General features: G+C 46.7%; 1 protein-coding gene across 1 annotated transcript in view; it reads right to left on the bottom strand.

The window, feature by feature from the left end:
* SH3GL3 (SH3 domain containing GRB2 like 3, endophilin A3) overlaps positions 1-26,542 on the bottom strand; it is a 29,374-nt gene extending 2,832 nt beyond the window's left edge. Inside the window, exons 1-7 of the mRNA XM_056865798.1 lie at positions 26,473-26,542; positions 7,812-7,880; positions 6,994-7,066; positions 5,190-5,333; positions 3,624-3,757; positions 2,886-3,044; positions 589-692 (exon numbers count right to left, since the gene is read on the bottom strand). Of these exons, the coding sequence (XP_056721776.1) occupies positions 589-692; positions 2,886-3,044; positions 3,624-3,757; positions 5,190-5,333; positions 6,994-7,066; positions 7,812-7,880; positions 26,473-26,517 (728 nt within the window). The 5' untranslated portion in view covers positions 26,518-26,542. The remainder of the gene's footprint in view (positions 1-588; positions 693-2,885; positions 3,045-3,623; positions 3,758-5,189; positions 5,334-6,993; positions 7,067-7,811; positions 7,881-26,472) is intronic.
* Between the last annotated feature and the right edge of the window lie 575 nt (positions 26,543-27,117).

Here is a 27,117-nt window from a genome sequence, read left to right as displayed (position 1 = left end):
ATCTGGAGGCATCCCTACCAGTAGGATGCACAAATATTATGATTAAAATAATCACAACTAAACAACAGTGGGTGCTGGGAAAGTGCTATCAAGTTGCAGCCGACTTACGACGACCCCATAGGGTTTTCAAGGCAAGACACGTTGGGAGGCGGTTTGCCATTGCCTGCCTCCATGTGGGCTGAGAGAGTTGGGAGAGAACTGTGACTGGCCCAAGGTCACCCAGCAGGCTTCGTGTGGAGGAGTGGCGAATCCAACCCGGTTCTCCAGATCAGAGTTTGCCACTCTTAACCACTACAGCATGCTGACTCTTAAACAGCAGTTCAGATTTTTTTAAAACCTCAGAAGAACATAGCATGAAGTAAACAACTACAACCACACAAGAAGGGAGCTGCGATAAAATCAGCCCTTGATACTTCTCTGTTTCTCACGACCTTCACAACAGGCCTGTGAGGTAGAACAAGCCTAGAGACTGCAACTGGCCCAAGGGCTTCAGGAAAGCTTCACGGCAAAAGGGATGATCCAGATCCACTAGCATTTTTTGGCGGAGGAACATGATTAAAGATGGGAGCGATTCACATTTGTTCGTACCTGTTCTGAAGCTTGCTCTGTAGGTCGTCGAGGATTTCTGCAGATTGCTTGTGGTAGTCTAATGCAGCTTCTACCAGGACTAGCAGCTGGCTAACTTGCTCTATCTGGAAAGGAGAACCAAAGAAGAGTCTAGCCGGTTTTCCTTGGCAGTCCCGGCAACAGGGATCCGATCAGCTGGTAACAAAGACTCACGTCACATAGCAGGGAGAGGTCATAAGAACATAAGGAAAGCCCTGCTGGATCAGACCAAGGCCCATCAAGTCCAGCAGTCTGTTCACACAGTGGCCAACCAGGTGTCTCTAGGAAACCCACAAACAAGATGACTGCAGCAGCACCGTCCTGCCTGTGTTCCACCGCACCTAATGTAATAGGCATGGTCCTCTGATCCTGGAGAGAACAGGTATGCATCATCTCCTGCCTTGAAAACCCTACAGGGTCACCATAAGTCAGCTATCACACACACACACAATTCTAAGCTTCCTAGAATATTGACAGGTATTTATATCATGTCAGTGTAATGTATAGAGGAGTTGGACGAGGCTCCTACTTTGCAAAAAATATTTGAGGAATTTTGCTTTCTTAAGAACCCATCAATGGGCAATTCCAGAAAGGCAGCCGTGTTAAGAACATAAGAAAAGCCCTGCTGGATCAGACCAAGGCCCACCAAGTCCAGCAGTCTGTTCACACAGTGGCCAACCAGGTGCCTCGAGGAAGCCCCCAAACAAGACGACTAGCAGCACCATCCTGCCTGTGTTCCACAGCATCTAATGCAATAGGCATGCTCCTCTGATCCTGGAGAAAATAGGTATGCATCATGACCAGTATCCATTTTGACTAGTAGCCATGAATACCCCTTTCCTCCATGAACATGTCCACTCCCCTCTTCAAGCCTCCCAAGCTGGCAGCCATCACCACATCCTGGGGCAGGGAGTTCCACCATTTAACTATGCTGTTGTGTTAAGAAATACTTCCTTTTATCTGTTTTGAATCTCTCACCCTCCAGCTTCAGCAGATGACCCCGCGTTCTAGTATTACGGGAGAGGGAGAAAAGCTTCTCCCTGTCCACTCTCTCCAAACCATGCATGATTTTATAGACCTCTATCATGTCTCCCCTCAGCCACCTTCTTTCCAAACTAAACAGCCCTAAGCGTTAGAAATCCACACTCCTCTCACTAGGTGGCAGACTTCTTAAAGCAATATATAAGCAACACAAGACTTAAAGCAGCCATTAAATCAACAGACTGGAGGATAAGGGGGAAGATTTGAAGTGTTTTCTGTCCACTGCAAGAGAAGAGATTTCAATTGTATCACACATTTATATTATACATTTTTCATATTTACTATATTCACCCAAAAGGAAAACTAGATTTCCCCCGGGGTTGCCATCAAGATAAAGAGTCGGTTTCCTTACATTTGCACATAAGTTACAACCATGTACAGTACTAAAAAAACAGAATATGAAGATTTTTTGGGGGGGAGGTCTCTTACATTCAGAGTCGCTTTCCTTTTGGGCAAAAAAGATATACATATACAGCATTATTGAACAACACGGTACATTTCATTTTGCTGTTTATGCAGAGGTAAACCCAAATTTCCCATCAAGCCCCTTCTCCCAGCTTATTCTGTTCTCTACCCCTCTTTTTCAGACTCACAACCCAAAGGACAAGAAAAGCCATGCTGGACCAAGGTCCATCAAGTCCAGCACTTCACATGGTGGCCAACCAGGTGCCTCCAGGAAGCCCACAAACAAGGTGACTGCAGCAGCACCATTCTGCCTGTGTCCCACAGCACCCAATATATTTGGCATGCTCCTCTGATCCTGGAGAGAATAGGTATGCGTCATGACCAGTATCCATTTTGACTAGTAGCCATGAATACTCGTCTCCTCCATGAACATGTCCACTCCTCTCTTAAAGCCTTCCAAGTTGGCAGCCATCACCACATCCTGAGGCAGGAAGTTCCACAATTTAACCCACTTTTGGGTCCACAGTTTGAAAATCACTGGTGCATCTACTTAACCGATAAGCACTTTTTTAAAAAGCTGTTACAGATTCACGGCTGCTTCTTAGAAGAAGCATTCCTCTCTCACCTAGGAAGTAATTGCCTCCTCCACGATGGTGCCTTCTGGGACCACACATGGACATCCCCCTAAAAACCACCTGCAAGACAGTTACAAGCCACTTCCCGACCCCTCGTTTGGAAAGCGTGGAGTTAGGACGTTCCCTCTCTCCTGCATACCCCCCCTGCAGATGTGTCTTTGCACACTCGAAAGAAGCCAAACAGCTGGAGGCCCTTACATCGTTTTCTAAAAAGTTGAACATGCTCCTCTCCGCCAGCTCTTTGGATTCCTCAAACTTTTCCACAGCTTGCTTAACCTCTTCATCTGGTATCTTTCCAAGACGCTTCTTTTTGTAGTCATAGTCCAGACGCCGACCTTCTAGTTTCTTGAGATGGTGCTGTTAAAAAAAACAGGAAAGGGGAGGGGGAAATCCAAATTGTTAGAACAAGCAGTAAGGAGGATCCCAGATGAACAGGGAGAGGTTTTAGAAGAAGAAGAGTTGGTTTTTATATGCCGACTTTCTCTACCACTTAAGGGAGACTCAAACCAGCTTACAATCATCTTCCCCTCCCCTCCCCACAACAGACACCCTGTGAGGTAGGTGGGGGCTGAGAAAGCTCTAAGAGAGCTGTGACTAGCCCAAGGACACCGAACTGGCTTCATGTGTAGGAGTGGGGAAACCAACCTGGTTCACCAGATTAGCGTCCGCCGCTCATGTGGAAGAGTTGGGAAACCAACCCAGTTCACCACATTAAGAGTCTGCCGCTCATGTGGAGGAGTGGGGAATCAAACCCCGTTCTCCAGATCAGACTCCACCGCTCCAAGGCTTACAGGCGTTTTCTTCTGGTAGAAGAATACAATTATTACATTTTTCAACAGGGGTTCTGCACCACACAGAACGTGAACATAGCTAACTTTAAAGGTAAAACTTCTTCTAAGCGTGGGTGGGGAAAAACCGTTTTTAAAAGGAAGTCACCCCAATCTCTTTCAGGTCTTTGTCTTGCAGCAACTGAAGAGGGTCGATGAAGTTCTGTTTGACGTTGATGTCCAGGGAGTCCTTCACTTCGGCCATTTGCTTCATGCTCTCTCCCACGTCAATCAGAGCAGCTCCTTATAGGAAAAAGCAACATTTATGCATCGTAGATGGTACTTTATGTTCTTTTAAAAAAGAATATTGAAAAGGCGTAGGAATTAGTTCACAGGCTCTACATTTGCTCTCTGTTTTCCCAGAAAGAGAAGAAGAAGAAAAAGTTGGTTTTAATATGCCGACTTTCTCTAACACTTAAGAAAGACTCAAACCGGCTTACAATCACCTTCCCTTCCCCTCCCCACAACAGACACCCTGTGAGGAAGGTAAGGCTGAGAGAGTGTGACTAGCCCAAGGTCACCCAGCTGGCTTCATGCGTAGGAGTGGGGAAACCAATCCAGTTCATCAAATTAGCTTCCACCGCTCATGTGGAGGAGTGGGGGATTCAAACTCGGTTCTCCAGATCAGACTCCACCACTCCAAACCACCGCTCTTAAGCACTACACCATGCTGGCTCTCGGAGAATTTAAGGAGAATCAAACCGGCTTACAATCTCCTTTTCTTCCTCTCCCCACAACAGACTCCTTGTGGGGTAGGTGGGGCTGAGAGAGTCCAGAGAGAATTGTGACTAGCCCAAGGTCACATAGCTGGAGAAGTGGGGAATCAAACCCGGTTCTCCAGATTAGAGTCCTCCGCTCTTAACCACTACACCACGCTGGCGGTATTCAGACATTCAGGCAATTAAACTCCAATCAGGCGTGAACACAGTTTGCGGCAGCTGTGCATGCCCTTTACTCTTCCTCTGGCACATGGCGCTTGATTGAACACTTCCTGGCTTGATCAAGCTCCAATCTGCGGTCATGTCAGCAAACATAAGCCTCAGAGAACTGGGGCACGTTTACTCAACACAAGCCAGGATTCCAAACTGGGATCAAAACCAATGTTTAGAAGCCTGGTTTGTGCCAAGTGAACAAACACCAGTCCTCTGAGGTGGCCGCATCAGGATGTCACAGTGGGTTGTTGCGTGACTGAGCTGGGAAACGTTCTGCCGAACGCCGTGCAAAGGAGCCAGAGCAAGCATGGTGTAGCGGTTAGAGTGTCGGACGAGGATCTGGGAGACCCAGGTTCAAATCTCCACCCGGTCAATGGAAGCTTGGGGGGTGGCCTTGAGCCAGCCACACACTCTCAGCCTAACCTACCTCACAGGGTCGTTGTGAAGAAAACATGAAGGAGCTCAGAACAGCGTTGTGAGCTGCTTAGGGGGAGAAAACAAGGTATAAATAGATAAATAAATAAACAGTGGAGGAGGAGGGGTGTGTGTGTGATGTTGCAGGATAATCCCCACAATGTCTGAATGAAGTGAAAGTCACTTTCTGCTGTTCTACCTTCTTCCTGAGCACCTCTCCTACTGTAAGCCCCTTGGGACAGAGACCCAGGCAGCTTCTCTGCATTTGAAATGCCACCGTGTTGCATGCATAAACATACAGCTGACACTGCATAGCAGCACATGCTCACCAAATGTCGATTCCTCTCCGAGTTCTCTCCCGTACCGAATCATGCAGTCTCCGAGCAGCCCCTCTGGTTGTGGGTACCCTGTGGTTTTCACTTGTCCTCGGATCTTGGACACCGTGTTCAACATTCCCAGCTTGGCTCTGGATGCTTAAAGAGAGATGTAGGGAAATGCAAAAAAAAAAAATTGATACTGAAACAAACACAGATCTATCTGTTTTAGGGAAGGATGGAAATAAATGTGAATGTAATTGCTACAGAAAGCTGATAGGAAGAAAGTAGATTCCTTTGAAATGTAGTGTTGGAGGAGAGTGTTACGGATACCGTGGACGGCCAAAAACACACACAAATCAGTGGGTTATAGATCAAATCAAGCCTGAACTGACCCTAGAAGCTAAAATGACTAAACTGAGGCTATCGTATTTTGGTCATGTTATGAGACGACAGGAGTCACTGGAAAAGACAGTCATGCTAGGAAAAGTGGAGGGCAGCAGGAAAAGAGGAAGACCCAACAAGAGATGGATTGACTCAATAAAGGAAGCCACAGCACTCAGTTTGCAAGATCTGAGCAAGGCTGTCAAAGATAGGACATTTTGGAGGACTTCGATTCATAGGGTCGCCATGAGTCGGAAACGACTCGACGGCACTTAACACACACACACAATTGCTTCTTTGCCTTTCAATCCAGAAAGATCTCCAAGGTGGCTTACAGGAAAGGTTTGGTTTGGTGTGGGATAGGATCCTACCCGACCCCCAGTTCTCACTTGACCACCGCAGTGACTTCCCCTGGGTTTACAGAAACCTCTACCCACGGCCTGTGAGGATTCTTTGGTCAGCATGGGAAACGGGGAGCCACACGGGATTATTAGATAAGACTGTCACAGAATTCCGATTCCTTTGGTGCAGAATTTTTATTTCTTTTACTGAGCCAAACTCAGTAAACTGTACACACCTTGCTGCGATACTTTTGCAAGCATTTTTTAAAAGCATCATGGACAGAGCGACTGGAATCTTCTTTACCTAGCCAGATGGGTTTGGTGGCAAAGCTTTTGATTACTTACTGGCAAATGACCAAGCCCACCAGAGTCACCTTAATAACATTTACTACCGCTGCTCAATACCTGATGATCTTGTAGATGCTGCTTCAGATAAATCTTTACTTGGTGACTGGGTGTTTAGGATGGATGCCTTAATTGACAAAGTAACAACCTGAGAGTCTAGATTTCTCCCCTGGTTCCATAACTATAAGAAAGACCATCTTAGACCTTCTTATTTGTTTAACCTCACATCTCAGTACCTTAGGGGGGCTTTCAACTCCCTAAGATTTCAGACCATGCCTTCAGCCTTTCTGACAGGGCAGTATAATAAAATCCCAAAGGAACATCGCACATGTATCTGTGGGTCTTTATCACCGGAGGACATTTTTCATTATGTGCTATCATGTCCGTTGTATGGTGAGCCTAGAGCCAAATTCTTGGATGGAATTTTGAAGGGAGTAAATTTTTATTCTGAAATTGATAAATTGTTGTTGTTTTATTCTCTGACTTTGGTTCGCATGTCACCTTCAGAATGTCTCAATTCGCTATAGCGGCCAGGAAGATTAGAGCTCTTGAAGCTATTAAGAAAAATTTTGTCTAGGAAAGCAAATGAGTGCGATCTTTGTTTTAATAGACATTTTGTATGAAATAGTTTTTATCCAGGCAATGTATATTGATGCATTTTTATCCCTTTTTTTTGGCTTTTTGTACATATGTAAGGATAATTTGTAACGGCCTATGGCTAAACAAATAAATGAATTCTCTCTCTTTACCTGGATTAGGCTGGAGGTATTCCGTGGATTTTGACAGGAGGTCTGCCACCACTTTGTTGGTGACATCAATTTTCTGCAAGAAAAATAAATAAATAAGAAGAGTCCTTCAAGGGAAAATTCATTCTCTGGCAAGCGGTGCGTTCTGGTTTTTACAACGGTTGTAAAAATGCCTATGCATTTGGAGGAATAATGTTTCGGGAAGAGGGGTGTCGGCTAGCCGAAGGGAGGACAAAACCGAATCATGGCACAGTGCTGTGTGGCTTGGCCTTTAAAAAGGTAAAGGTCCCCTTGTGCAAGCACCGGGTCATTCCTGACCCATTGGGTGACGTTTCCCGACGTTTCCAAGGCAGACTTTGTTTGCGGCGTGGTTTGCCAGTGCCTTCCCCAGTCATCTTCCCTTTACCCCCCAGCAAACTGGGTACTCATTTCACCGACCTCGGAAGGATGGAAGGCCGAGTCAACCTTGAGCCGGCGACCTGAAACCAACTTCTGTCGGGATCGAACTCAGGTCGTGAGCAGAGCTTTTGACTGCAGTACTGCAGCTGACCACTCTGCACCACGGGGCTCCTCCTTGGCCTTTATGGAGGAGAAATAAAAGGGCCGCACCAGCAACAGGAGATATAAATAAATTCTTATTTGAAGGACTACTGCAATAACCACAGATTCCCCTGAAGAAGCCCCTTGGGGTGAAACACGTAGGGAATTTCTATTCTGAGTAATTTTTTTTTTAAAAAACCAGTTTTACCTTATTTTTTTCACTTGGCCTTTAGGGAAACAGGTAGAGATTGCCACAAACCCTTGACAAAGACTGGCCTTACCCTTTCCATCTCCTGGAAGTCTTCATCTAGTTTCGTTCCTTCAGCTCCACTAATTTTTTCACTGAATAACTGTGAGAGAGAAACGAACAGTCTTAGTTACAGCGCAAAGTAGAAAAGAAAAAGAAACAGAATCATAGAGCTGGAAGGGACCACCAGGGTCATCTAGTCCGACCCCCTGCACAATGCAGGAAATTCACAGCTACTTCCCCCACACACACCCCAGTGACCCCTACTCCATGCCCAGAAGATGGCCAAGATGCCCTCCCTCTCGTGATCTGCCTAAGGTCATAGAATCAGCATTGCTGACAGATGGCCATCCAGCCTCTGTTTAAAAACCTCCAGGGAAGGAGAGCTCGCCACCTCCCGAGGAAGCCTGTTCCACTGAGGAACAGCTCTAACTGTTAGAAAATTCTCCCTAACATCTAGGCGGAAACTCTTTTGATCTAATTTCAACCCGTTGGTTCTGGTCCAACCTTCTGAAGCACCAGAAAACAATTTGGCACCCTCCTCTATATGACAGCCCTTCAAGTACTTGAATGTCCAGAACCGAGGGTCGCCAAAAGCTATTACAGATTAGAGATTCACATACTTCACTTCAACAATACAAACAAAAATTTTGACTTAAAAGGGTGGGGGATGAGCACTATTTCCCATACCTTCCAATACTTTATTTAGGAAAAACAGGGACATTGGTACATTTGTCACACTCGTAGGGCTTTTCACACGCTATATGCGTGCATTTAAGTTGTATGAACACACAGTTTGCTTGTGTGCATGTACTCATTCTGATTTTGTACCCAGAAACCAATACCCAGGCAAAGCCAAGGACAAGGACACATGTACTGCATGCAAACTGAATGGAATTGCACACAGTTGCACAAAACACCTTCTCATGGAAAAAAAATCCCCCTTATTGCACAGTGAATATTCACCCTTGGTGGCAAAGATATTTTGGGAATGGTGAATTTTTTTCTTTTTGACAACTGAGTTCATTTTGAAAATCAAAGGGAAGGTAGTTGTGTATTTCCTGCATTGTGCAGGGGGTTGCACCAGATGACCCTGGTGGTCCCTTCCAACTTTATGATTCTATGAAACGTCAAAAGAGCCTCGAACATACATCAAAGACACAATGAGAAGAGAAAGCTTCTGCCAGTCCTCCGGCAAGCTGAAGATTATTACAGGAACACAAAGCGACTAAGACTATCTTCAAAATAGGAAGGAAAAAGTTTTGCATATCAATGGAGAGGGCTGTGGCTCAGTGATAGAGCATCTGCTTGATAGAGCATCTGCTGAGACCCTACACTTTGATGTGCCACTAGGCCAAGGTTCATTGTGTCCCCAGGTACTGCCACACACATGAGCAGTAGTTTTGAGGGCTTGTTTGGTGCCCACCAGAAGCCCTTCTTACTACTGTGCCCAGGTGAGTTTCGGGAAGCCATGCCAGGATCCAAATTGGGGCTCGGATTCCATTGCCAAACCACTGGAGATTGAATTCTGCCCCTCACTACTTTTGTACTGTCGTAGAGTGTTGCGTGCTCACTGTTGAAAATGATATGCATTTTTCTACAATAATTTTTCCTCTGGCAAAGATATTGTCCAAAGGCGCATGATGTAATTCTGGCCGAGAGGGGAGTCGTCCTGTAGTTAGACAGAGGACAGAAACGTGCTTGAGAGAAAACACGGTGGACGAAAACTTTGCTTCACATTTTGTGTTTAGATTTCTAACATCTTGCGGAATGTAATACCTCTTGGATCAGGAAAACGCTTTTTTAAAACCTCCACATGGTGGACCTAACTAGCATATAAAGTTATTTGCACCGGCAGCAGACAGTGAGTTGCTTTTGGGAACTGACCTAAGAATATCGCTGCATGAATTGATCTCCAATATTTATATCCAGCGCAACATCTTTCTTGGAGAATTAGGCCTTTGCCGCAGGAGAGCATGAACAATCCTTAGAACACAATAAGCCTTTATTTCTCCCAACATTTGATAGACTAGGCACACTTCTTTAAAAAAATTATGTTATGCACATGGAGTCCAAACATTTTAGAAGAGTGAGAAGCATATGCTCTCAGAAGAGCCTGTCCTTGGCATTCCTGCAGGAGTTAATGTTCTGAGCACAGTTCCTGATTAGAGGAGGAGGAAGAGGAAGAAGAAGAGTTGGGCGACCCCTTTTTGGGGTTTTCATGGCAAGAGACTATCAGAGGTGGTTTGCCAGTGCCTTCCTCTGCACAGCAACCCTGGTATTCCTTGGTGGTCTCCCATCCAAATACTAACCAGGGCTGACCCTGCTTAGCTTCTGAGATCCGGCGAGATCAGGCTAGCCTGGGTCCCCTGTATACAGCCTGGAAATTACTAGAAGCAGCTTTACAGAGAGATATTATTATGAAGCCTAAAGGCTTCAATTACTTTGCTCGCAGCTGCAAGCGGTGTTATTAGTTGCTTTCTGTTACCATCTAGAAGTGCCAGCTCTGCTCCACCCAAGCGCTGAGAATCTGTTAAGATACGGCTGGAGGCAAGAAACCTCCAGTGGGAGAAGCTGTGCTGGCTGGGGCTGATTGCTTCAATTGTGCGGGCTGGAAACGATAAGGAGAACCACCAGCCCACAGTCGGCCAAGGCAGCGAATTCCTGAACTTTTAATTTGTTACGACGCCGAGATTAAAATCTGCACGCGGCTTTCCAGCAATGCAGTTTCTGAGCGCTCAAAATGCGTTTGCGTTATCTGTAACGAAATATCCCGTCAGGGTTAGCCGTGTAATGCAAGCATCGATCGGGGGTTCGTTCCACACGGCCTCTGCCTGGTAGACGGTTTTAGTGCCACGGTGTTTCTTCAAGGGGCTGTTGAAGCATAGCGACAAGAATAAAAAGGCCACTTTGTCAATTTTAGCAAAGGGCTGGCATTTTCTGTTAGTCGGAGAATCAAAAAACACCCACTGGTCAAAATTGCCGACTGCAAGGTACTCTTTTTACCGCACTGACCATCAAAAAGACGCACCTGCCCGTTTACACTACAGAAGATGGAGAAGGAGGAGGAGAAGGAGGTGGAGGAGGAGAAGTTTTTATATGTCAACTTTCTCTACCACTTAAGGGAGACTCAAACCGGCTTACAATCACCTTCCCTTCCCCTCCCCACAACAGACACCTTGTGAGGTAGGTGGGGCTGAGAGAGCTGTGACTAGCCCAAGGTCACCCAGCTGGCGTCTTGTGTAGGAGTGGGGAAACCAGCCCGGTTCTCCAGATTAGAGTCCTCCGCTCCAAACCACCACTGTTAACCACTAAACCACGCTGGCTCCCTAGACGCTAGGTTGCCAGCTCTGGGTTGGGAAATACCTGGAGTTTGAGGAGGACGGGGTATGGGGAGGGACTTCAATGCCACAGAGTCCAATGGCCAAAGTGGCCATTTTCTCCAGGCGAACTGATCGCTATCGGCTGGAGATCAGTCCATACGCGAGCTTTAAACTGACGGGGAAAGACAGAGATCTCGAAATGGCTCTCCCACATCCCTTTTGGCTTTGATATCCATTTCGGAGATAAATCTATGTGTGGTCTGTACCGATTCAGACTTTGAAGGTGTGTGTGGGGGGCGGTGGAGTGCCCCATGACCAAACATTCCTTTGTTCTCCCTTTTTTAGAAAAACCTAGATATCAAGAATTCCAGCCTAACCTTCCCCTGACATACTTGATTTCTGCATGCAGGGAGGTTTTATGTGGAGGAGCGTTCAGTCATGGGAACCTGCCGCCTGCTGTATTACGGCCTGGATACAGGTTTGCCACCCTTCAATCAAGCCAGATATAAATACTAAACCAAAACACACTCTTCCGATTCCCCGTTCCTTTAGCGTTGCCTGCCCCTTTCACGAACTTTCCTTCCCCTTTGCCGAGCTATAAAAATAGTGCTCCGCATACCACCGGCTCTTTTTAAAGCTCTATGCAGTGGGTGTTTATTGACCTGCTATTGTGGCGCTCTACCAAACCAGGAGCTGCCTGGGTTATATTTGTTTAACTCCCCGATGTTTGGAGTCGGAGGGGGGAAATGGAGCACGACGCTGCGGGGACGGGAAGGCGCTGGGCAGCAGCCAAAGAAGCAGATAGCAAGGCTGAAAGAAGCAGGACTGAGGAGGACAAGTTGTTGCTCTCCTGCTTTCAAGGCAAAAACTTGTGATTAATCCAGCCTTACGTGCCGTTGGCATCTGTTGGAACAAGCCATTCATTCGGTGTCACCGTGACATTGCTGACCTTCGATTCCTAGAATAGTTTTTCCCCGCCAGTACATGAACTGGAGCCCGCAACAGGCCAGCATCCTTTTCTGCTCGCTGGGTAAAAAAAACCACTGTTGTTTTTTTTAAAATAGTTTGTGACGCCTGCAAGGCTGCCAGATCAGGAAGCAATTCTTCATAATTTGACTGTGAAGGCAGAGAAATCAGAACCTTGAACAAGCCCCCACAAAACACAGGCAGCATTGCAATGTATTTGGGCAGGGACGGTGGTTCAGTGACAGAGCATCTGCGTGGCATGCAGAAGGCCCCAGGTTCAATCCCTGGCATCTCCAGTTAAAGGGACTAGGCAGATAGGTGATGGGAAAGACGTTTGCCTGTCAGCAATGCTGATTCTATGACCTTAGGTAGTTCATGAGAGGGAGGGCACCTTGGCCATCTTCTGGGCATGGAGTAGGGGTCGCTGGGGGTGTGTGTGGGAGGTAGTTGTGAAATTCCTGCATTGCGCAGTGGGTTGGACTAGATGACCCTGGTGGTCCCTTCCAACTCTGTGATTCTATGATTCTAGGGCTAACTCCGTACACCCCAGAAGAAAGTTCAGCTGCTTAAAACGAGAAAGCAGAGGGGAAACAGTATTTGTTCTGATTTCGTCATAGAGTTCACAGCGCAGCACTAAACGTGTGATTGATTCGACTGCGTTGGCCGAACAGGGGCAACACCGTTGCTCCATAGGTCGATAGGGCCCCTCTTTGCCATGCCATCCTCTCTCCCCCAACGGAGGACGCCAGTTCCACAGCTGGCAGCGAGCCCCCACCCACAGGGCTGGGTCATTTCGACCGTGGAAAAGAAGCTCCCACGCAGCTGGAGGAATGCTTAAAGGGCCCCTATGTTTCTGGCAGTCCAGCGGTCGGTCTGGTGTCCGGGTCTCTTGTTTAATTGCTTCCAGCTATGGAACAATAAGAAGCCAAACTCCAGATAAGAGGGTGAGACAAAGCATCTTTGTGTCCACGAGTAAAATTCTGTGACTATAACATGATTCTGCACTTTGAATAGAGAGCCGGTTGGCACCAGGAGGTGCCGTGTCACGTCATTGTGGCGCATTTTCGTAAAAACTTGTCTGCTGAACCTATTCTTCTAGCACAGGCCTAACAAGCACAACAAAAGGCACTGTGCATTTCAGAACCTTTCAGACACCCCTGACAAATCTCTACTGTATTTCCTCAACGGCCCACTGCCTGATTGACCATTCGAAGATACATGAAACAACACAAAACAAAACCAAGAAGGCCTAACGCTTCAAAATAGTCATTCGGTCAACTGGTCACATGAACGCATGAAGCTGCCTTATACTGAGCCAGACCCTTGGTCCATCAAAGTCAGTATTGTCTACTCAGACCGGCAGCGGCTCTCCAGGGTCTCAGGCAGAGGTCTTTCACATCACCTACTTGCCTAGTCCCTTTAACTGGAGATGCTGGGGATTGAACCTGGGGCCTTTGCAAGCCAAGCAGATGCTCTACCACTGAGCCACAACCCCTCCCCTCATTTCTAACAAAAACAGAAATGATGTAGGAAATCAGAAAAGCCATACTCCGCTGAGCTACTGGGTTAACTATCTAGGACAGCTTCCAGAGGGGTGGCTGTATTAACTCATTAAAGCAAAAAGAATCACAAGTCTTTTGACACCTTCAAGATTATACCTTCAAGATTAATTGTAACATATGCTCTCCTGCAATGCTTCAACAGACATGATGTGAAATATTATCTAATCTTCAAGCGACAGAAATAGCTCGCAAGTGGGTTTTCCCATGTGCGAAAGGCAACCCGGCTGTCAACATTTGCTACAGCATGACGACAGAACAATATCCTACGGTGCATGTGTGGATGCAGCTTTTGGCCGGATCGTGCCAACAAACATACAATGATAGGCTGAACCTTTTGCAAAGTGGTAGAAAAAGCCACACCATTGGGTTAATACAAGCAATAGGACGATTAAAGGGGCCCTTTTTAGAGAGCCAGAAACCATTCAATCTGACTTGCCTGGCTTAACGTGCTGCAAATAGATGCAGATCTGATTTTGGTTGGCTTGTTGGGTCGAAGAAGAGTTTCAGAGCTCATGTTAGAGCACAGAGACAGCTGTAGGAATAAGGTCATGTACAGATGAATGCTTTTCAGGAGAGTTGGAGGCAACAGCACAGAGCGAAGGAACTGTAGTGAAATAGTAGAGCCCATCTTTTGCACATGGTCAGTCCCAAGTTCAAACCCCTGGCACCTCTAATTGAAGGGTTGCGGGCAGCCCGTGTTGGGGAAAACCTTTCTCTGCCTGAGACCTTGGAGAGCTGTTGCCAGTCAAATGAGCCAGTCTTGAGCTAGATGGACCAAGAATCTTAGCAGCATCATGCATGCATCATTCATGCGTTCGGATTTTTCTTCCTGCCATGGTCTCTAGAGAGTGGGTTGGATCCAGCCGGTTTTTCCACTGGTGAAAAAGGGAACAGGCAATCCCCTTTGCCTATCAAAAGGACTATGTTGAGGATCATAGGTCCTACATGGACAAAGGTTATACGGGATTGGGAGGGGGGAGATGTACTAAGGAGGATAATTAGGCAAGGTTGAATGAAAAAGCCAGCTCGATACAACCCATTAAAAACATGCACAAATACAGGAACTCATTCTAAAGCAAGCTTTAGAATGAGAGCCAGTGTGGTGTAGTGGTTAAGAGCGGTGGTTCGGAGCGGTGGGCTCTGATCGGGAGAACTGGGTTTGATTCCCCACTCCTCCACATGAGCAGTGGATGCTAATCTGGTGAGCTGGGTTGGCTTCCCCACTCCTACACACATAGCCAGCGGAGTGACCTTGGGCAAGTTACAGCTCTGTTAGAGCTCTCCCAGCCCCACCTACCTCACAGGGCGTCTGTTGTGGGGCGGGGAAGGGGATTGTAAGCCGGTTTGAGTCTCCCTTAAGTGGTAGAGAAAGTCAGCACATAAAAACCAACTCTTCTTCTTTATGTAAAGATGCAGTGTTATTATAAGATATACAAGATATGTATTTTGGACTCAATACGTTACAGCCATATATGATGAATCATATCATAGATCTAATTTGTAATAAGTTGATGGAACATACACAAAGAGCCCGTAGTGACACTAGACGGAATCTGAGAAGTGAGCCATGTGTGAGCAAGACAGCCTTTTAAAAAACCTTGGGAACGTGCAAAAGAGTTGGCTCTCCAAAGCCTTTGCAACTGCTCTGAATTATTCATGAAAGGCCAATTACCCCGCTGTGCATTCTGCGGCCAAAAGATTCATGGTGATTGGCCAACTCTGACATGCAGCTGGAAGCCAAGTTTAAAACTATCTCTAATCTCAACGTGCAACTTGACAGATCCGTAAATAAAATGGTACAGATACAGACATCTGTTAAGCCTAACCAATCCAAAAAGTTTGTTATGTACTCTGATCTGAACTTTGTCTGTCCACACACAATATTTTTTCAAACTGAATCAGAGAATAAAGTTCATACGTTATAATATATGAGGGTATGAACCATTCTGCAGGTGGTACGAATGAATATAGAGGAGAGTGCTAAGTTGTTTTCTGTTGCTCCAGAAGGTCAAACCAGAACCAACGGGTTGAAATTAAATCAAAAGAGTTTCGGTCTAGACATTAGGAAGAAATTTCTAACAGAGCGGTTCCTCAGTGGAACAGGATTCCTTGGGAGGTGGTGAGCTCTTCTTCCGTGGAGGTTTTTAAGCAGAGGCTAGTTGGCCATCTGTCAGCAATGTCAGCAATAAGGTCATAGACAGATGATGAGAGGGAGGGCATCTTGGCCATCTTCTGGGCATGGAGTAGGGGTTGCTGGAGGTGTGTGGGGGGTAGTTGTGAATTTCCTGCCTTGTGCAGGGGGGTGGACTAGATGACCCTGGTGGTCCCTTCCAACTCTATGATTCTATGATTCTATGAATGGGACTCAAAGGATTACCGGGATTCAGAAAACGAGTATTTAGACTTTTGCCAAGGTTGACAAGTGGTGTAGAACCAATACTATGCTGGCCGTGGTGTGATGGCATTGCGTCTGATGCCTCCACTACGTTCAAGAAAAAATAGTACATCCTACAGAACCACTTACATCAAGTCTGAATACAAGGTGAAGCTATAAATGTCTACACTTGCTACCCACACTTGCAACCAAGAAAGCAGAGGAATTTATTTTGAGATTCATGGCGATGGACAGGTCTGGAAAAGATGACTGAGCTATCACTTGAAAATCTGAAGTATCTTTCTCTGGGCAAAACGGAAGGAAGCTGGAGGTGAGGCCCATGAAAAAAGGATAGACTTTATATTATAGTGTGGATTCTTTTCTCCTCCCTAGGCAGACGCTGTAAACACAAGCTTCTGTCTGATGAAATAAACCTATAGCAGATTTGACACTTGCTGTATGTGCCAAACAGGAGGAGGAGAAGAGATGAAGAAGAGAATATCTGTATACCCTGCTTTTTCCTCTATCGTTAAGGAATCACAAAGCAGCTTACAATCACCTTCCCTAGCCCAAGATCACCCAGCTGGCTTCATGTGGAAGAGTGGGGAAACCAACCTGGTTCACCAGATGAGAGTCCGCAGCTCTTAACCACTACACCATGTGGGGAAACAGTCAATACAACGTCCCCATACTGCCTATGCTGAAACAGCGACCCCCTAATTTGAGGATCATGAGCTGCTGATTTTGGTGTGTGTGGAGGGGTGATACATCTTTGCTGGCTCCTTAGGGTTGCCCGGTACCTCTTCGCCACCGGAGATCGCCCACTATTACAACTGATCTCCAGCTGATAGAGATCACCTGGAGAAAATGGCCTCTTTGGCCATTGGACTCTATGGCAATGAAGTCCCTCCCCTCCCCAAACCCTGCCCTCCTCAGGCTCCACCCCAAAAACCTCCCTCTGGTGGCGAAGAGGGACCTGACAACCCTACAGAGCATACTCCATGGAGCAGTTACTTCATATACCCCATATTTTTCATACAGGAGGCTCATAGCTAGCTATGCGGGCAGTCAGCGTTTGACTGAGTATTCAAAAGGTTGATCGAGCAGCTCCACAGAAAAGTGAAGGGTGTAATGTCCTAATTACTTTTAGGAGTCAATCAAGTAATTCAAGACAGAGGTTAACAATTAAGAAGGTCTTTTATTGATCAATAAGAGAGCAGATATAGCACGTGGAAGAACTCTTTTCTCAAAGTGAGAGTGTAAAGTCAGAGCTCTTCCCAGAACAAAGGAAGACAACATGTTTTATAGGTCATTGACAGACAGCACTAATGATAATTACGTAGAAGACTTTAGCCACTGATTACATAGAACGTATAAACAAGCATTTACATATCCTATAGGAATCTTCTGAAGGCGTTGACTATAGCTAATGATGAAGAAAAGAAAGTTAACATTCCATCATGACATCTCTTGCTCTTAAATCAAAACTTCAGCCCAATTAAGAAGCTTGATCGTACCAAGCGAGAATGATCTCACATTCAGCTGACTGCCAACAGGTCATCCTGACCCAGGCTTTTCAGCATTAAATGTTACTTGACCAAAGAATATAGGTTACCCATAATGCAACGTGATTCTAGACTTGTATATGATAATATATATATGTGTGTGTGTCTTATGCTATCTGAATATACATATGTGTGTAGAATATATGTGTCTGATGCTTAGGCTCTTATATCTGAGCATGGCATCCTATATTAACTTGTGAATGTGCATATATATATGAGAGAGTATATGCTTTTCCCATAAATGAAGTTAATACAGCACTTCAAGGGAAAGCTCTCTCTCAGGCTGATTTTTGGAGCCAACGGACATTTTTGACACCGACGAATCTTTTGGAGATCCACCTACAACCAGCCCCAACAGCTGCTTGCTAAAGCTCACAGATGGCAAATGTTTACACAGCTTCAACCCTCTGCTAGCTTGTGAACCAGCAGGGGGGTCAGAAATGGATTTGCCAGAAAATGGGCCTCAGGAGCGAGTGGGCCTTCCCCGCAGGGGGCTGCAAACATCATTATACACAATCCTTATTTAACAGAGACCTTTGGGGGGGGTGGAGAGGAGGGGTGTAACCACAATAAAAGAAACACTAAAAAAAAAATAAAGACGTTAACCTTTGCATTTCAAAGAGCTGCTATTATCCCAGGGAGTAGTAATTAAACAGAACTGTAAAAGGCCCTCTCTCAACCCACACTTATTTTGAGAGATTGCTAAAGATGGCACTTCAGTAACCCAGCCCTGCACCCTCGAACATTTTTACAACTCTTATTATTTTTATTTAACAAGCTTTGCAGGAACTCACCCCAACTCAGCTAGGCATGGCCACACCTAAAAGCAGTTTATCCAGATGCATTTCTTGATGGCTTTGGAAGGGGATGCAGAATAGAAGCACATTTCCTCTCACATAGGGTTGCCAACCTCCAGGCAGATCTTCTGGATCCAGCGAGCTATCCCCAATGAAGAGGGATTCCAGTCCATGACATCCATTGGTGTTCAATTTGTGTTATAAAGTATACTTTATTTGGACTTTCACATTGGGACTTTGAATGTTTGGATCCTTGAGGTTGAGGATCTGGAAACTACTGGCATTATTTTGTATTATTATAATTGTATTTAGCCAAGGATAGCAATTATTTCTTTTGCAATTGATATAATATATAGTGGGCTGTTAACACTACTGCTTGATTGTTGGTGTTATATTGGATTTGTTTAATATTAGAGGTTCCTTTATTAATTAAGAGCATTGTGCTGTTGTATTATTACTAACCTCCAGGTAGTAGCTGGAGTTCTCCTGCTATTTCAACTGATCTCCAGCCAACAGAAATCATTCACCTGGAGAAAATGGCCACTTTGGCAACTGGACTCTATGGCATTGAAGTCCCTCCCCTCCCCAAATTCCACCCTCCTCTGGCTCCACCCTAAAAACCTCCTGCCGGTGGCGAAGAGGGACTTGGCAACCCGACTCACACACCAGAACACAGGATTTGTGGGCTTCTCCAAACGGTCTCCAGGCAGTGCCGGATTTACGTATAAGCTAAACATGCTATAGCTTAGGGCCCCACTCTCTTGGGGGCCCCAAAAAATTTTAAAGGAAAAAAACCCTGGATGTACATTTCCAAAATATAAGATAAAAAACAAATAAAATAAAATCTACATACAGCAACAGTGTTTTGTGTTGTGTAGGCTCCTATGATGTAAGTAATGGGCCCGCCTGCTAGCCTGCTCCCTAAAATATCAGTTCAACAATTACTTTGATAAAATACATATTTTCTTATGTGCAAATGGCTTTAGATACCTATTAGGTCTATAAATTACCATATAGCATATATTCAACACAAAAAAACAGAGACAATTTGACAAAGGACAGCTGGACATATAAAGGGCCCCATTACCTTCAATAGATTAGGGCCTCATCAAACCTAAATCCCTCCCTGACTCCAGGATTCAAAGATCTTTAAGGAAGCTCCTTTAAGTTAATTATTCTGAGCTCCTCCTGCCTACAGTAACTTATTGTGTGTGTGCAAGCGCCGTCAAGTCGCAGCCGACATGGCAACCCAGTAGGGTTTTCAAGGCCAACCCAATGACAGACGTGGTTTGCCATTGCCTTCCTCTGCATAGCGACCCCAGTGTTCCTTGGTGGTCTCCGATTCCAAGTACTAACCAGGGCTGACCCTAGGGTTGCCAGCTTCGGGTTGGGAAATACCTGGAGATTTTTGGAGCGGAGCCTGAGTAGGGCAGGGTTTGGGGAGGAACTTCAACGCCTTAGATTCCAATTGCCAAAGCAGCCATTTTCTCCAGGTGAACTGATCTCTATCGGCTGGAGATCAGTTGTAATAACAGATCTCCAGCTAATACCTGGAGGTTGGCAACCCTAGCTGACCCTGCTTAGCTTCTGAGATCTGACGAGATCAGGCTAGCCTAGGCCATCCAGGTCAGGGCACAGTCACTTATTACACCTTGGGGTGCGGTGGGGGACACCTATGAGGATCAGAGGATATTCCTGGCAACTTTGAGACCTGCTTCTCCTCCTTTTTCCTTTTATTATTTATTTTATAGAATTTCTATCCTGCCTTTCTGTTATTAGAATAACCAGCGTGGTGTAGTGGTTAAGAGCGGTGGTTTGGAGCGGTGGACTCTGATCTGGAGAACCGGGTTTGGTTCCCCACTCCTCCTCATGAGCAGCGGAGGCTAATCTGGCGGACTGGATTTGTTTCCCCACTCCTGCACACGAAGCCAGCTGGGTGATCTTGGGCCAGTCACGCTCTCTCAGCCTCACCTACCTCACAGGGCGTCTGTTGTGGGGAGGGGAAGGGAAGGTGATTGTAAGCCAGTTTGAGTCTGCCAAGTGGTAGAGAAAGTCGGCATATAAAAGCCAACTCTTCTTCTCATGAAGCTCCTAATAACAAACTAAACTTTAAAAAAAACACACCCTGAAAACCAGCTTAGGACATGAAACAGCCAGTACAGTTGCTGTGCCAGAATGGCCTAATGATGCAGTATTGATCAAAAGGGGGAAAACTTCATGCAGCATTTTTAATGGGGAACCGGCCTATATTAATGATTAGTGGAAGAGCGAGTCTGCCCGCGGGGCACAAAGCATACCAGAACTGGCAGAAGCGATGCTGCCCCAAGACACCCTTCCTGATGTATCAGAATTTCTGATGATGAGTGGGATGTTATTAGGTTTCACCACGCATGTGTGATTCGAGACCACACAAAGACTTCCCCCCCACACACAACTACCAAATGAGGATAGATTAAATTCAAGCCCAGTGCCTCCAGCATCCTAGTTTAATTCCATAGAAATTTCCGAGCATAGTTGCATACAGTAAGCCCAACATCCTCTTGTACTACATTGTATGTGTGTGTGTGTGTTAAGTGCCGTCGTCGCTTCCAACTCATGGCGACCAGTGAATCAAAGTCCACCCAAATGTCCTATCTTTGACAGCCTTGTTCAGATCTTGCAAACTGAGGGCTGTGGCTTCCTTGATAGAGTCGATCCATTTCTTGTTGAACTTGAACTTTATATCCACGACTGTGGGGTGAAGCAACCTTGTTTTCATTTGGATTCGCCGCAGTAGGACGATACCACCTTTCTTCAAACGGACTATTCAATTTTGGACTTGGGTGATATTACCCCGATTGTTTTTTTTTTTTGCATTTTCTCTTATTAGTTGCTCATAGGACTTTATATGGTTGCAACAATGTGTATAACTTTTGTTTATTGTATAGTTTATATGTTCGCAGTAAATTTCATGTGATATCTTGAATGAGCCTCATGCTCTTGTTTAGAATTACAATTACTTGGCTTCCAGCATAGGTCCCTTTTTTCCCCCAGAGTACCTGGAGGTTGGCAACCCTACCAGCATCCCAAACCCTGAGAGTCAAGTGCAGGCGTTTGGGGCTGCCCCATAAGCAGTACTGCAAGAGGCTGTGAGACGGTAGCTAAAGCCGCATGTGCTGTTTTTGTACTCTTCTGGAAGAACAGATGCTTAGTTAGCGAATTTTTCAATCCTGGGCGTTCGTTTCCTTACAGTCAAAATGCCTCCTATTTCACATTCTTCCCTTGGGATTCTGCACGGCTGCAGAGCTGCCTGTTTCTTAATCTCCCATGAGGCCTGCTCCCTTTGGAATTTTCTCACTCGTCCCTGGGAAAGGGCCAACTTGGCCCTTGCCCAAGAGAAAAGCGTTAATCCTTCTTGTTCCTCCCTCCTGCCTTGTTTTTCTGCCTAGCACCCGCTGTCAAAGCTAACCTTGGGCAGATACAAGGCCCCTAAAAAACAAAAACTAAAGGGAGGTTTTTGAGGTGGAGCCTGAGGAGGGTGGGGTTTCGGGAGGGGAGGGACTCCAATGCCGTAGAGTCCAATTGCCAAAGTGGCCATTTTCTCCAGGGGAACTGATCTCTATCGGCTGGAGATCCGTTGTAATAGCAGGAGATCCCCAGCTAGTATCTGGAGGCTGGCAACCCTAGTTATAGCCCTTGACCACATCTGGCCCCACTTAATCGCCAAGTGGCCAACGCACAAGCAAGGAAGAGAGGCGGAAGGAGGAGAAGAAGCTGTCAAAATGGATATACCAGCAAAACTTTCCTCCTCCGAGTGGCTGTCTAGAAAAAATTCTTCCCAAGGTTGCATTTTCCTATATTTTACTATGAGGGAAGATACAACTTGTATTGTTTTCATTTCTCCAGCTGTTGTTAGCCAGGACTCAAATTGTAAGCATCCCAATCTGCATGGTCACATTCATTGGGAGGGGCCACGAGAGAATACCAACTAGAAGAAGGGAAGGCATTCCTCTCCCAGGTCCCAGCAGGGCTCCATCCTGTCCAATCCTCCAGACCTATCCGCCTGGATAAATGCTTCAGGGTCAAGCCAAGGTCTTTGCCTAGGCAACAGCCTGCATATGGTCCTGCTCACATGAAGCTGCCTTATACCAAATCAGACCATTGGTCCATCAAGGTCCGTATTGTCTACTCTGATCAGTGGCAGCTATCCAAAGTCCCAGCCAGAAATATTTCACATCAATACTACTGGATCGTGTTTTTTAATTGGAGATGCTGGAGATTGAACCTGGGACCTCCCGCATGCCAAGCAGGTGAACACATGAAGCTGCCTTATACTGAATCAGACCCTTGGTCCATCAAAGTCAGTATTGTCTACTGGGACTGGCAGTGGCTCTCCAGGGTCTCAGGTAGAGATTTTTCACATCACTTCCTTGCCTAGTCCCTTTAACTGGAGAAGCCAGGGATTGAACCTGGGACCTCCCGCATGCCAACCAGATGCTCTACCACTGAGCCACTGCTCTTCCCCGTATACTCATATGAGTCTTGAACTGGGGTCTCTGTCAGCCTTCCTAACCCTCTTCTTGCCTGACTTCCTTCCAGCCCTTTGGCCTCTATCCTTGTTCCAGCTACCCTGTCAGATCAACTTTCTCAGGTCAACGTCCAGCCATAACTGGCCATCTCCAGATGGAAAGCTCCTGAAGATCTGCCCCAATACCCCTTCCAACTTGGATTCCAGCCCTGCAGATAATTGGCTTAGCTGCCGGTGGATCAGCGCCCACAGCAATAAGCTGCAACCCGCAGTACATACATTAACAGCTTTATTGTACGTGTTAATACTGTGCGCCGCTTGTGTTGTGTTACCTCTAACTTTGGGGACAACAGATCTTTTGTTCTCCCTATGAGAAAGAGGCACAAGCAGCTGCCTCATCTAATCTGCATTATAAAACTGCATAATCTGACGGTGGAATTAGCGATATCTTTTCTGAAGAAGAGCCCGGCAAGTCTGAACAACTAAACTGTTTGCTGAGGGCAGGCCTTACTTCCCCCTGAAAAGGTACCTGGGCAATGATATTGCAGGATTTACTCGTGGTCACAAAACAGACTTTGTTAAGACATGACAGCAAAGAAGAAGAATGTTTTAGCCTGTTTTTCGTACCACCTGAGCTCAGTTTCGATGGTCACAGGCCGGAATCATTTTTCACAACCTGTACGATACTGCAAATGAAAACCAAAGAACCGGAGAATCCTCGTCTGTCAAGGTTTTTGTTTATTTTGTTTTAAGTTTTCTGCTTTGATGCAGTAAACTGAAAGAGATTACCTTGGCGCGCTCATTCAACTTCTGGACTGGTTCACACAGGCATGTTCCACACCTGATGGCTGAAGCACAAAAAGAGGGCTGGCACGTGTGAATGGGCTATCACTATCCCATAGAACACAATGTTTTCCAAACTGCTCAGTTCAGTTCCAGTGAAAGCCATACAATTCTGCAGGGCAGGGATCCCCAACGTGGTGCCTGCGGGTGCCATGGTGCCTGCCGACATCTGGCACTGTCCAGGTGTTTCTAGGAAGTAGGTGTAGTGGTTAACAGCATTGTGTAGTGGTTAATAGCAGTGGTTTGGAGCAGTGGAGTCTGATCTGGAGAACCGGGTTTGATTCCCCACTCCTCCACAGGAGCGGCGGAGGCTAATCTGGTGAAATGGATTGGTTTCCCTGCTCCTACACACGAAGCCAGCCATTTTGCGGCAGCCATTTCGCGACTGCGCCCACCGTGCCATGTCAGAATTCCAAATGTGCCCGCAGGCTCAAAAAGGTTGGGGACCCCTGCTGCAGAGTGTAACAGAGATAAGAAATCAAGTGATTTGCAAATGGGCCTCCATTCCTCTTACAATCTGGAGAGGCCAACAAGACAACTGAACTGGCTCCAGGTTTTACTGGAGTCTTGCAGTATCCTAGACAAAGAACAATAAGCAGCAACTGTTATTACGCTTTAGGGTTTGGAACAATCGACTTACATTGCCCTTACGTACACAAGATCACATTATTCCTTTGTCAAGTAATCTAGAGGCAGAAAATCATATTACAACCGGTGCTAAAGATCACTAGTGAGAGATGCCCGGTTCTCCTATAAATACTAATTAAAAGCAAGGAGGAAAATTTATTAGCCATCTATTGTATGATGGGTAAAGGCGCAGAGTGTCTCTTAAATGAATCTGAATGGCCTAGTTAACAGGTTCACTGAAACGACAGACCGAAAGAACAATTTTCCAGCCACCCAATTTCTCATAAAAGAAGTCACTCTGTGGCACATGTTCAGGCCGAAAGAAGAAGAGTTGGTTTTTATATGCCAACTTTCTCTATCACTTAAGGAAGAATCAAACTAGCTTACAATCACCTTCCCCTCCCCTCCCAACAGACACCCTGTGAGGGAGGTGAAAGGAAAAGCAAAATGAAAAAACAACAACAATTCTCCATTGACCCACCAACCTTTTCTTGTCTGGTCACCTGGAACATGTGCTTACTCGTCATAGGTGACCAAGTGAGTTACTTAATACACTAGGAAGCTCAGTGGTAGAGCATCTGCTTGGCATGCAGAAGATCCCAGGTTCAATCCCTGGCATCTCCAGTTAAAGGGACTAGGCAAGTAGGTGATGTGAAAAACTTCAGCCTGAGACCCTGGAGAGCCGCTGCCTGTCTGAGTAGCCAATACTGACTTTGATGGACTAAGGGTCTGATTCAGTATAAGTCAGCTTCATGGGTTCATGTGTACTTAGTAACCCGATATTGCTCCACCTGCACAGCCAAGCGTGTCCATTTCTCAGCAGAAGTACAAGACAAAACCACAACAACAAAGAACTGATCTGATTGTTTTTTTACTGTCAAGGTAATGGACGGATCAAGTTGACTCACTTCAAGCTAAGGAAATCTGTGGGCCAACAAGGGATGTTGCCAGAGGTCTTCTTCTGACAAGCTATCAACCCACTCCTCAAGCCCCTAACACATCCTCCACAGAGTTCACATAACACAGAATATCCTACAGGCAGCAAGCTGGAGCTCCAGAGGTTTATCGCCCTGTCGTCGCCCACACAACAAGGCACCCAGCCAAAGCTCGTGTCCCTAATTCCCATTGAAGACACACAGCAAGTAATGTAGATATATAAATGAAGGCAGCACCTAGCACCAGAAGCCTGCGACCGCAGTGAGGTGAGAAATGTACCACGTTTGCAAAGGCAAGAGAAATCTTCAGGACCGAAGGGGCTAAACTGAAAACAGAAGGGAAGGATAACATAGATTCAGAAGAGAAGAACATCTTCGCTACCTGGAAAGGAATTACTTACAAAGAGGTAAACAAGATGGGGAAGAAAGCACAATCCCTTGGAAAGAAGCAACAGGATCACACAGATCTGTGTGGACCCCCCACCCCCCAGCTACTGCACACAATATTTTTGTTGCTGTTTGGATACGTTAAACATACACATAAAATGAATGAAAATGACAAGTGTTTGTAAACGCATATTATACAAATATTATACAATGCATATTATACAAATATACAAATACAAACATACATATTATACAAATATGCTGGGGTGGGGGGGAGCTACGATCGGCTGCAGATCCCTGCGGGAGCGCCCATGGGGGGGGGGCAAATGTGTCTCTGCAAAATGACCCTTCGAAATCTAACCCTTTGAGCATATTAGGGGAACCCCTCTGGGATGGGAGCGGGGAGGGAAAGGGGGCAACTCCTGCCACAGGAGGGGAAGGCACTTCTCTCTTGCAGTGAGCTTTCTGCCCCAAGGCCATTTAGGCAATGGGAGATTTTTGCCTTGGATCTGCCGCTCTTTAAATGCACATTTCCCCCCCCCTCCCCAAATTTGAATTCTCAAAATTCTGCAAAGGAGCTTCTATTTTTAGTTTCGAGAATCCGGACGGGGGGAAAAACGCGCATCTGGAGAGCGGCAACCCCAAGGCGAAACCTCCCGTGCGTCAACGGCTCGCGGCCGCTTGGCAAGGAAGTCCGGACAGTTCCTACAGGTTCCCGTTCTGGGGGAAAAAAAACCCAAAATCCAGGGAGGTTGCAAAGGAGAGCGCAGGTCCCTAGGACCGTCTCCCGGCCCCCAGACCCTCCTCACCTGGCTGGCCTTGTGGAACTGCTTCTTCAGGCCGGCCACCGACATGCTCCCGCCGCCCGGGGCTGCTCCGGCCCCCGCAGCACCCAGAGGCGTTTCCCTGCCGGTGCCCAGGCAGGAGAGCTCGGCCGCGCGCTGCCAACCCAGCCGGCAGCCGCCGCCTGCAGCGCCCAGGAGGAGGAGGAGGAGGAGGCAGGCTCGCATTCCGAAGATGCTCCCCGCCCGCCGCCCCATTGGCCGGGGGCTCCTTCTATGCAAACGAGGGGGACCCCGGCGCGCCCGGCCATTGGCCGAGAGGCGACTCTATGCAAAGCGAGAGCAAGCCCGGGACCGCCCCGCTCTCGCTTGGCGACGGGGAGAGCGCACGTCGGAAGGGGGAGGCGGGGAGACGCGGGTGCGCCGGCGAGTCGCCTGCCTTTGCCCGCGCCAGGCATCTGCTGAAGCTGGAGGGGGAGGGGGAGGGAGTCAAAACTGACCAAAGGAAGTATTTCTTCGCGCGGCGCGTGCCTAAATGGGGGGACTTCCTGCCCCAGGATGTGGTGATGGCTGCCAGCTTGGAAGGCTTGAAGAGGGGAGTGGGCATGCTCCTGGGGGAAAGGGGTATTCACGGCCACTAGTCAAAATGGATACTAGTCATGATGCATCCCT

This window comes from Euleptes europaea, chromosome 20 (genome assembly GCF_029931775.1).
Source record: "Euleptes europaea isolate rEulEur1 chromosome 20, rEulEur1.hap1, whole genome shotgun sequence".
Lineage (NCBI taxonomy): Eukaryota > Metazoa > Chordata > Lepidosauria > Squamata > Sphaerodactylidae > Euleptes > Euleptes europaea.
This window is presented reverse-complemented; position numbering and strand designations above follow the sequence as displayed.